The following is a 12222-nucleotide window of genomic DNA, read 5'->3' as shown; positions in this document are numbered from 1 at the left end:
AGGAATTGTGAATAACTGTGAAGTTATCACCAAGGTAGACATTGCTAGTGACCATAGAATGGTCAGGGCAACAATATGCATCAACACTAAGCTTGCAAGGCTTAAATTCATCAATAATAAAAAGAAGAAAAGAATTGACATTCTAAAGTTGAAAGAGAGGAAAGAGGAATTCCAACTGAAGTTGAAGAACCGCTTTGCGGGTCTGGAGATACAGGACATAGATATGGATACTAGATGCGACCACCTAACTACATCACTGTTAGAGGAAGCAGCAAGTATAGCACCATCAAAGAAAGAGGATGAAAGCAAATCTGAGGAGGATAAAGCAATAAGACCTCGATACAAGAAGGAAAGCTCTGAGAAAAACAACAATCAAATCAAGAGCTGAGAAGATCGAATATGCTGAAATTGTTAAAACAGTAAGGAAGAAGAGAAGACAACGAACAAGAAAGAGAAAACATGCAAGCATACTCAAGATTTTGCAAAGTGGAAAAGGCCCGAAAACTATCATAAAACAAGACCGAAAAAATCAAGAATTAATAAATTAAAGCACAAAGATGGAACTGCTACATCAGACAGGTCAGAAATTCTGCAAATATGTGCAGAGTTCTACCAAGACCTGTATACTTCAACAAAAACTCAAGAGAAAGGCAAACCAAAAGACACCAATACAAGCGTTGAAGCAACAGAGGTACCTCCAATTCTACACAATGAGGTAGAAGAGGCCTTAAGACAAATGAAGGACAACAAGGCACCAGGCATTGATGATGTTACAAGTGACATAATCAAAGCCGGAGGAGAAGAGGCAATACTACAGCTCACAAAACTTTACAATCAAATACTGGAAACAAAGAAGATACCAAAGAAATGGAAAGAAGCTAATATTATTTCACTTCACAAAAAGGAGGACAAGGCAGATATCAAAAACTACCGCCCAATCAGCCTTCTTTCTCATGTATACAAGATATTCACAAAAATCATCCAAATCAGATTAAAAGCTACATTAGACCAAAATCAACCCCGAGAGCAAGCCGGTTTTAGGGGAAGATTCTCAACCACAGATCACCTACAGGCGATAAATCAACTGATTGAAAAATCAAATGAATACCAGCTCGATTTATGTCTTGGTTTTATAGATTACCAGAAAGCATTTGACTCCATAAAGCATACGGATATGTTTGATGCACTGAGGAAGAGCGGAATAAACGAAAACTACATCTGCATCCTAGAAGATATATACACAGATGCTATCGCCAAAATACACATAGATAATGATGTTTCCAAGTAGGTGAGAATAGAGAGAGGAGTGAGACAGGGAGATACATTATTACCAAAGATTTTCACAGCAGCACTGGAAGAGGTTTTCAAAAAGTCTAACCTAGAGAGAAAAGGAATCAACATCGACGGGGAGATGTTAACAGATCTTAGATTTGCAGATGACGTTGCACTAACAACGACATCGGTGAAGGATATGGAAGACCAACTGAACAGCTTGTGCAAAGAAAGTATACATGTGGGACTACAAATGCACAAAGGAAAAACACAGTTTATGACAAACTTTGAGACAAATGAAACAATCACAATAGCAAATCACCAGATCAAGAAAGTTGACAGCTATAAGTACCTAGGACAGACCTTCAGAATGGATACCACTGTCACGGAGGCGAAGAGTTTATGACCAGTGTGTGCTAACAACTATGACCTATGGTGCAGAGACTTGGTCACCTCTCATTGCGTGATAGAGTCAGACATACAGAAAAGTCAAAGACATCTTGCAAAAGATTAAAGAAACAAAATGGAGATGGGCAGGTCACTTATCAAGAACTGACGATAACAGGTGGACGAAGAGACTTACAGAATGGCAGCCAAGGACTGGAAAGAGGAGAAGAGGAAGTCAAAAAAGACGATGGAGAGATGACATCACCACCTTCATGAGTACAACAGCTTGGGCATCAGCGGCTAGGAACAGAAGGAGATGGAAAATGCTGGAGGAGGGCTTCACACAGCAGTGGGTGAAACAGCCTGATGAGTGATGAGTGAGTATTACCTTCAACATATTTACAAAGAGAAACATATCCGAGAAAAAAGAGACACGTTTCCTAAACTTAACTGAATGATAACCATACAATAAACCTTACTTAAGCAATTCCTCAGTTGATGTACCAACATTTTTTGAACTAAATAATTAACGATTTTGTTATATAATACAACATATATTTCGCCAACTAAATCAATGAAGATTTCGTTTGCTGTCCAATAAACATTTAGATCTTATCAAATGACTAACCGACATATTTAGTCTATGTGACTAATCACCAGATTTTGTCCAGGTGACTAATCGACATATTAAGTCTAGGTGACTAATCAACAGATTTCGTCCAGGTGACTAATCGATAGATTTAGTCTAGGCGACTAATCAACATATTTAGTCTAGGTGACTAATCAACAGATTTCGTCTAGGTGACTAATCAACAGATTTTGTCTAGGTGGCTAATCAACAGATTTAGTCTAGGTGACTAATCAACAGATTTCGTTTGGGTGACTAATCGACATATTAAGTCTAGGTGACTAATCAACAGATTTCGTCCAGGTGACTAATCGATAGATTTAGTCTAGGCGACTAATCAACATATTTCGTCTAGGTGACTAATCAACATATTTCGTCTAGGTGACTAATCAACAGATTTTGTCTAGGTGGCTAATCAACAGATTTAGTCTAGGTGACTAATCAACAGATTTTGTCCAGGTGACTAATCGACATATTAAGTCTAGGTAACTAATCAACAGATTTCGTCTGGGTGACTAATCAACAGATTTTGTCTAGGTGGCTAATCAACAGATTTAGTCTAGGTGACTAATCAACAGATTTTGTCCAGGTGACTAATCGACATATTTAGTCTAGGTAACTAATCAACAGATTTTGTCCAGGTGACTAATCGACATATTAAGTCTAGGTAACTAATCAACAGATTTCGTCTGGGTGACTAATCGACATATTTAGTCTAGGTGACTAATCAACAGATGACTTATCGACAAAAATTCAATTCGCGTAGTTTTTTTTTGGAAAGATACACTTACGTTTGTTAGCATCTTTTGTTTTATTAGTAGGTCATGGAATATATTCAAACTTACGTATGTTGTGTACGTCCATCCATACTTTGTATCCAGCTTGAACCAAATTGTCTCTGATGGCGATAACACGATCTTGAGAATCCCATTGGTAGCTTATCATCACGTGACCAGATGGACCACTTTGCGCATGCGCCTCGACACTTTCTTGATAAGATGGTGGAGGATCATCGTCATTCGGGTGCTCAACTGCTCGCTGGTTGTCCTGAATTTCCCATACAGCATAGGAACTTGCTTCTCGAATCGGTTGGTTTTCAGAAGTTGTCAAAGAACGTAAAGCTACAATATTAGTAGAAAAAATAAGGATAAAATGATGTTTATTCATCTTGTGGAAATAACTTACAGACAAGCACAAACAAATAAAAACAAACATGAGAGTATTAACTGACCAGTAGATACCAGTTGTAGTCTTACTAAAGCATGGAGCAACAATTTGAAACGGATTCTTTTCAATTCTGTTTTTGAACCATACTATACATTATATAAAAAGCGACCAAACAGCGGCAATAATCGCAATACCGTTTTTTTTTATAACTTTTGTTTCGATTTGCGCTGGGGCGAATATAGACAGGTTGATAGAGGGATAGGAAGCATCTGATTCAAGAATATTTAGTTCTGATTTTACAAATTTGTTATGACCATTGTTATGAATCAGAAATCATTTTCATTTTTTTAAAGAACGTTACGGCGATGTCCATAAAACGTTATAGCAGGACGACACTTTATAATTTGTATTATTTTGTGTACATTATACATAATACACAAATGTAAAAATATTCTGCTTACTTGGAAGGGTTGCCTGGACTTCACTTGTGCGTTTGATGCTATCAAGGAATGACAGATTCCATAACGCTTGAGTCGCAACCACGTGTTCTTCTTCAGAAAAATCAGGCTGCAGCATTCTGATGATAGAATGTATCCCACCGTGCTTAGCGATTTCCGCTTTGTTTGCGTCATTTATTGCCAAATGATTAAGACCGTCCAAAAGTTCTATCGCTGAGCAAAAATATTCTTTTTCGGCGATGCCATAGTGATCGTCACGACTGACGGCTTCTGCTAGTAATTTAGTTAACATTCTAACACAATCTTCAGATTTAGCCAGCGTAACACTTTCTTCGTCGTTGACGATATAGGCAAGTATCAAGAGCACCATCATGTCAGTGGTGTCACCTTTCCTTAACTTGCTCAATATCTCTACAGCATTTGCTCTTCGGTATATGCTTCGATTCTCTGCACAATGCCGAATACAATTATGTAAAAGTGCCAAAGAACTTAAGATTGAGTCTTCCAGAATGTTGTTATCTTCACTTTTGAGACTTGCAAGCGTACCAACAATTTGCAGCACCGATTCAATACCATTGAACATTCCAAATTCTCGACAAAGAAGAAGACTTTGGTCGGAGAAATTTGCAAATATACTTAACAGCAAATATATAATGGTCATAGCTAAAGATCGTTCTTCAGTTTGTAGTACCTGATGCACTGATGTCATTATCTTTATAAAAGGCCTGACGAAGTTTTTCTGTTGAAAATATTCCGCGATTGAGCGAGTATGGGATACAAAAACTTCGCGTTTATCATCAGGAATGTCTTCGGCAAGCTTTCTGGGCAGTTCCCAAATACAGTATATTGCTTCATAAGCTTCATCCGTGCAGAAATCGTCGACGCCGCTTAAATACTGCAGCGATTCATCTATCCTTTTCTTAGCATCTTTCATGGATATTTTTTTTGACTTTTTCCACAATTTTCCAAAAACCGCGGGAAGTTTCTTCAAAAATGCGGGACGTCCGTGAAATTTAGGCATTTTCTGTTGAAACAAGACAAAACATACCACAACACATTTTATTGTCAATGCTTAATTGTCTTTGTTTTTGCTTTCCACACCTTAGATTCGAAAGGTAACGTATTTCATGCAATCCATAAATAAACATAACGCAACATGACTTATTACAAACATGACAAATGATAGAAAGGTCACATTGCACCAGATTACACTAACATAAGACAGCTTTGAAAATGCAGTCTTTTGTTCTTGTTTAGGCTTGGTTCTGACATTAACTTCTTATTTCTTTTGATTTTGAAGAGCATAATAAGGGACATTGATTCTTGTGATTATTACAGAGGTGGGAAATATCTTTCTTTAGCAAACTATATTAGTTTGAGACGCTAAAAAATGAATTCTGCAAAAAGCTCACGGGCGAACTAAAGGCCTATAAAAATCAAAAATATCACACTAAAAGACACAATTTGATGCTTAATTTTAACACCAGGATTTAAAAAAATGTTCATCCAAGCACTATGTTTTTATTTGACATTACTGAAGAAAAAAAAAATTTTGCTTTATATTTGACCGAGAAAATAAATTTCATAGCAAAAATGTGTATCTCGGAATTGTGCTGATTTTAACATGTATCGATCGACTTTTAGCGCGACTAAGCAGAACAAAAGAACGGTTGTCCTGCGTTTAGACTGTACGTACAACGTCCATGAATATTGTTTGCCGTGACGCAGTTGGTCAAATTCTTTAAATCAGTGTTGGAGGTTATTTTTTAAATAAAAATTTAAATTTGGTATGTTTCAAAAACTCGGCATCGAAGTTAATTGCATGTGTCTCCTACCAACGCCAATACTATTTTTATGTGTAATCTATTTTGTACGCCATAATCTGAACTATTTAATGATCGTCAGCTAATAATGACGCTTCAGTATGAGCTTTGTATTACATTGAATTTGGTATTTACCGCTTACCCCACGCTGTAACACACAAGGTCATAATTTTTGTTTCCTTTTTTGACATTCTCTAAAACGTGTAAAGAAATAATTATTTCAACAATTTCAATTTTTTAGTAATATTATTATGATAAGTGTAACTTTTATTCACACATCATAAATTAGAACATAAACTGAGCTCAAAAAGAAACTTATAATTTGTTACAACTTGTGAATCACAAGGTCATATCTTAAGATACTGAACCAAAATTACACACAGGATTACCTTAATACTCTACTCAAAACACATGTCAGTAACCAAGCAGTTGTCCAACTGACACAACAGCAAAATGCACTGTCATGGGACAGCTTCCTGGACTTCCTTCACTTTCACAGCCCAACATTTGGCACCCAGGACAAAAAATCTGTGAGAATGCACACAAGATCCTTGCACAGATGATAAAACGGTGCTGCTTTCTGCTTTTCATACACTTTTTTCATGAAACAGGGCTGGGCTGTGAATGTGGTCCAGGAAGCTGTCCCATGTCAGTGCATTTTGCTGTTGTGTCAGTTGGATAACTGCTTGGTTACTGACATGTGTTAAGAGTAGAGTATTGAAGTAAATCTGTGTGTAATTTTGGTTCAATTTGATGGACAGGATTTCAAGATATGACCTTGTGAAAAATTATAAGTTTCTTTTTGAGCTCAGTTCAGATAACAAAATTGTTGCTTCAGGTATAAAACGTTTTAGTGCGAATAATTATGTACTTTTTATAATAATAAGAACATTTGTACACTACATATGTAGTGTTTGAGGTTGATAGAATAATTATGGAGTTCCGAGTTTAACTTCAACACTTCATATCAAAATATGATTGATGCCCCGGGATTGATGCAGTCTGGGTAAAATGTCATATTCTAGCTTATCTAAAGAAGAGTATACTGTTTTGTCTTGATCTTGTCAGTGATGCCTACTAGATGTATAGGCCTATATCTTATCTCCGGCCTTACGATTCATCTCAGACAATATAAGACGAATCCAAATCCACGCATTCCTACACCTGACTAGCAGCCTTTAGTTGGGTCCCCGTCGGCTACAATACACCCAAAATGTGAAATGATTCGGCCTTGGCGGAAATTTTTAACTGCATTCCATCACCCGTGTTACACCTTCCCCGAAAACACAGGTAGACAAAAGAATGATTATACAACACAATACAATTCCCTTCGGCAAAACACACAGCTTGACATGGTCTATTCGCTGTTGAAGTGTCATATAATAATCGGATTAACTACACGCGGTATCTATGCATACACCATATCAAACGCTACAAATGGATGTACTTGCGAACAAAAGGACTATGTATGAATAGATGCGACGGGATTACCTGCGGAATTATCTCTATTGGGTCACTCCATATGAAATCAAGGAGTCGCCCCACCTGACCCCCTCTATATTTTAGTCATATGTTGTACCTGTAAAAATATTAAAAACCTGCAAATTTGAGGTCTGTATCTCTTACGGATTTTCTGTGGCAGCCATTTAAAGTTGGAGTAGGGGGTCTAAATTTGGACCCAAAAGTTGCCCTTTAAACAAATTTCATCTTTGGGAGGCTGTGCTAGCCCTACTAGTATAGGGCCTTTTGACTGTGGTGATCCAAAACCATGCATGCATAAAACCTGGCTATGTCCAGAGAGCTGCTGCCAGTGACTGCTAAATTCCCTTTTATCTCGGGGACAGCGGTTAGTGGGTTGTGAGCTGTCACTGGGTTTTTAGCAGTTCTCAGTATATAGCATGGTGTATATAATGTGTAATATAAAAAAAAAGGCCCTGTGGTAGGGCTAGGCTGTGCCTTCTTTATAAAAAGAGAGAGAGAGTTCTGAAACTTTGTGTACACACTAACTGCATGCCCAATTTGTCAAAAAATAAAAAATAAAAAATTTCTGTAATTGCGTGTTGTGTCACGGGGTCATTAAATATGCTTGAAAAAATGTAATGTTTTGTAAACTGGCAAGTTTAGCCCCCCTAAATTCACATTTTTTGTCAGATTAATAATCTTTTGTTGTCACTGATGCTATATATAGGATAAATACAATGCATATCCAAAAATTGAGGTCACAACTCATTTACATTTCGAACAGCGCCCTCACGAAGATGAAATTTATTGCAAATTCAACATTTTCAGGGGCCCAAAGTCGATGTGGTCCACCTTCAAAATTTATAAAACATCACTTTTATATAACTACTAGTCTTAAATTACAACTTTGCTAAGTCCCAGTAATTGTATAGGTTGACTTCATATAAAATGACAAGCCCAAAGTTGACCATTTTCTTATGATTGCATGTAGTGCAAATGTGCCGAATTCGGAAGGCTTGAAAGTCAAATTGGCCCCAATATTGAAAATAAAATGGAAATAAAAGTAAATAGGGCCAATAACTATGCATCTAGTCATTTATTTTCAATATTGTGGCCATTTTGACTTTTAAACCTTCCGAATTCGGCACATTTGCAGTACATGCAATCATAAGAAAATGGTCAATTTTGGGCTTGTCGTTTTATATGAAGTCAATCTATAAAATTACTTGGATTGAGCAAAGTTGTAATTTAAGACTAGTAGTCATATAAAAGTGATGTTTTATACATTTTGAAGGTTGACCACATCGACTTTCGGCCCCCTGAAAATGGTGAATTTGCATTAATTTTCATCTTCGCGAGGGCCCTGTTGGAAATGTAAATAAATGGTCACCTCAATGTCTTGGATATGCATTGTATTTGTCCTATATATCGCATCAGTGACAACAAAAAACAATTAATCTGACAAAAAATGTGAATTTAGGGGGGCTAAACTTGCCAGTATACAAAACATTACATTTTTTTTGCATATTTAATGACCCTGTGACACAACGAGCAATTACAGACATTAATTTTGTTTTACTTGTTGACAAATTGGACATGCAATTAGTGTGTATACAAAGTTTCAGACCTCTCTCTCTTTTTATTAGGAAGGTACAGGCTCCCAAAGATGAAATTTATTCAAAGGGCAACTTTTGGGTCCAAATTTAGATCCCCGTACTCCAACTGTAAATGGCTACCATAGAAAATCTGTATATATTGAAAATGAAATGGAAATAAAAGTAAATAGGGCCAATAACTACTCATCTAATCATTTATGTTTAATATTGTGGCCAATTTGACTTTCAAGCCTTCCGAATTCGGCACATTTGCACTACATGCAATCATAAGAAAATGGACAACTTTGGGCTTGTCATTTTATATGAAGTCAACCTATACAATTACTGGGACTTAGCAAAGTTGTAATTTAAGACTAGTAGTTATATAAAAGTGATGTTTTATAAATTTTGAAGGTGGACCACATCAACTTTGGGCCCCCTGAAAATGTTGAATTTGCAATAAATTTCATCTTCGTGAGGGCGCTGTTCGAAATGTAAATGAGTTGTGACCTCAATTTTTTGGATATGCATTGTATTTATCCTATATATAGCATCAGTGACAACAAAAAATAATTAATCTGACCAAAAATGTGAATTTAGGGGGGCTAAACTTGCCAGTTTACAAAATATTACATTTTTTCTTGCATATTTAATGACCCTGTGACACAACGCGCAATTACAGAATGTTTTTATTTTTTATTTTTTGACAAATTGCGCATGCAGTTAGTGTGTATAGAAAGTTTCAGACTTCTCTTTCTTTTTATAAAGAAGGCACAGACTCCCAAAGATGAAATTTATTTAAAGGGCAACTTTTGGGTCCAAATTTAGACCCCCCTACTCCAACTTTAAATGGCTGCCACAGAAAATCCGTAAGAGCTACAGACCTCAAATTTGCAGGTTTTTAATATTTTTACAGGTACAACATATGACTAAAATATAAAGCAAATCTGAGGGGGTCAGGTGGGGCGACTCCTTGATTTCATATGGAATGACCCTATTGCATATATTATTCTATTAACCCGCCTCATCCTTGCATCTTCTCTAGGTGTTAGGCGGCTTTTATTTGTACAATTGGGCACTCAAAACACCAGGTTGGTGCTAGCGGCTACCCAAAGATGTCCGACCAAATCCTGACCATGACTTGGCTCGTTGGATTCGTCTGTACCAGAGGTAAATTATTTGCCCATCATTTTCTTGTCCAAGCAGACCCCAGCCATTTCCATTCACATTTTAACACACCATTTGATTACTTAGGTGGCAGGTAATGTTTCTTTGCTTGGCATATTCCCCCGAGCATAATCCCTCGATAGTCATCCCGACTTTGACGTCACTTTAACTGATTGAGTCTTTAATGATTTTACCCTTCTCCCAGAAGCAGTTTATGTTACAGGGGACGTCCCTCGATCGTTGCACCACTTACACCATTCCCTCAGCTCTTTGACTCGGTCAAAGAATTACCTCGGCCTTGGTCAAAAACATTTACTGGCTTCAAAATGATTAAAACTCAAGATTAGCAATTCCACTTCCTCAGGGGTCCCATGTCTTTGGGAATTTGCTACATTATTTTACGAAATCTTGCATCATAAAAATGATTAAGACTGGACAAATAACTTTGTAACTATGAAGCAAGGCGTTGCATTGGCACTTATCTTTCGTTTGTGATCAGAGGATGATTTAAGGAAGCCCCATCATGCACTGCAAACGTGTTATCACCAGAGTTTCAACTGCCACTTGACTTTTCAAATCCCATTGAATTCTGTACAAAAGATGTTGTTTATTATTATTTGGTCGATTTCAGATCTAAAGTGATGTATGCATGAAGGATAATTCACACCTTCTGTAGGTAACATAAAATGTGAAATCGACCAGCATTGTGAATGCGTTTTTATTGTAAATATATCAGTCCAAATTCAAATTTAACCATGCCCGTCAATCCAATGTGCGAGCAGTAGTGTCATGTTCACTCACACAGCTGTGCTAACCGCAAGTCAACACAGTGGCGTGGTGGGAAGTGCTTAAATCATCCTCTGGTTTGTGATTGGCAAGTTAATTTTGTATCTCGCAGCGAGTTGTATCAATATATTTGTGAGCATGTTCCTATTAATTCATGCAAGATGTTTGAGCGATCAAAATGTAAGTCGACCTTCAAACACCCTCTATTTTGAAATCTATAATAGTGCTGGATTGTAGGACAATAATTCTATATACGGCTTTCTCAGTATAATCTCTAACCCATTTTAAATACACATTTACGTGGTTGTAGTTTTGTTTCCTGTTAATTTAACATAGAATCTGAGATTAAGTCATATTAAAACATAAGTTTCGACTACCAAACAAATCTATGACGCGTTCCGTTCATCGTCATCTCAAAACTCACCTTTTGCTGGATTAAATATAGTTATGTTGGTTGTAGATTAAATTGTTCCTGTTAATTTAACATAGAACCTGAAAAAGTATTCTCGCCATTAGGCCTACTCTTCTCAATGATCAACACAATCACACAATACCTAACCTGAAGGTCTCGATGCAACATATCTGGCCTTTTATTTACTTAATTAGAATCTTAAGGGGGCTACACCCCTCGATAAATTAGTGTCTATTTTTGCATTTTTCTCAAAAACTAATAACGCACTGGTAACAAAAGTTATGCATATTATAGGGGCAAGGAATCCAATTACTACACTGGAATTTTAGTGACCCAAGCCAAGCGGTTTGTTATTTATGATAAGAAATAAGGTACCGCTAGGATGTATATACCTCATTTCCTATATACTTCATATATACTGAACCGTTTGTCTTGAGTCACTGAAATTTCAGTGTAGTAATTGGATACCTTGCCCCAATAACATACATAACTTTTGTTACCAATGTGTTATTGTTTTTTGAGAAAATGCAAAAATAGTCACAATTTACCACAGGGTGTAGTACCCCTTAATAAAGCTGTAATTACATCTGTTAAATAGGCTATAAGTGGTAGAGAAAGTGTAAACTCACCGTAAATTTTCAGTTGCTGTAAAATGTGTACAGAGTCTAAATAGACGGAAGTATTACTTGTGAAATATATTTGACTCAATAATACGATAAGGCATGTGTCACAACTAAATGGGGGGGGGGGCATACAAATGATTTGACCAAAGTACAGATTTCCTAAAATTGTTCTAGCATTTCATTTAGTGCTCAAACCGAGCATCAAGCGAGAGTTAAACGCTTATCTTGGCGACAAACCCGTCAGCACAAGTGCCATCTAGACATTAAGTTGCTGTTAATGCCTTGATTATAATAATAGTAATAATAATAATAATAATAATAATAATAATAATAATAATAATAATAATAATAATAATAATAAAAATAATAACAAAAATAATAATAATGATGATGATAATAATAATAATAATAATAATAATAATAATAATAATAATAACACTAAT

At 36.4% G+C, this 12222-nt stretch overlaps 1 protein-coding gene across 1 annotated transcript; it reads right to left on the bottom strand.

Moving 5' to 3' along the window:
- Positions 1–3109: 3109 nt before the first annotated feature.
- On the bottom strand, positions 3110–4912 carry LOC140141651 (uncharacterized). The gene is made up of 2 exons (XM_072163562.1): positions 3916–4912; positions 3110–3408 (listed from the first exon to the last, which is right to left on the bottom strand). Exons 1-2 carry the CDS (start codon positions 4844–4846, stop codon positions 3110–3112), a joined length of 1230 nt encoding a protein of 409 aa, XP_072019663.1. The 5' UTR covers positions 4847–4912.
- Between the last annotated feature and the right edge of the window lie 7310 nt (positions 4913–12222).

The sequence above is a fragment of the Amphiura filiformis genome, chromosome 19 (genome assembly GCF_039555335.1).
Source record: "Amphiura filiformis chromosome 19, Afil_fr2py, whole genome shotgun sequence".
Taxonomy (NCBI): Eukaryota; Metazoa; Echinodermata; class Ophiuroidea; order Amphilepidida; family Amphiuridae; genus Amphiura; species Amphiura filiformis.
Note: the sequence above shows the minus strand (reverse complement) of the source record. Positions and strands in the feature narration are given on the sequence as shown.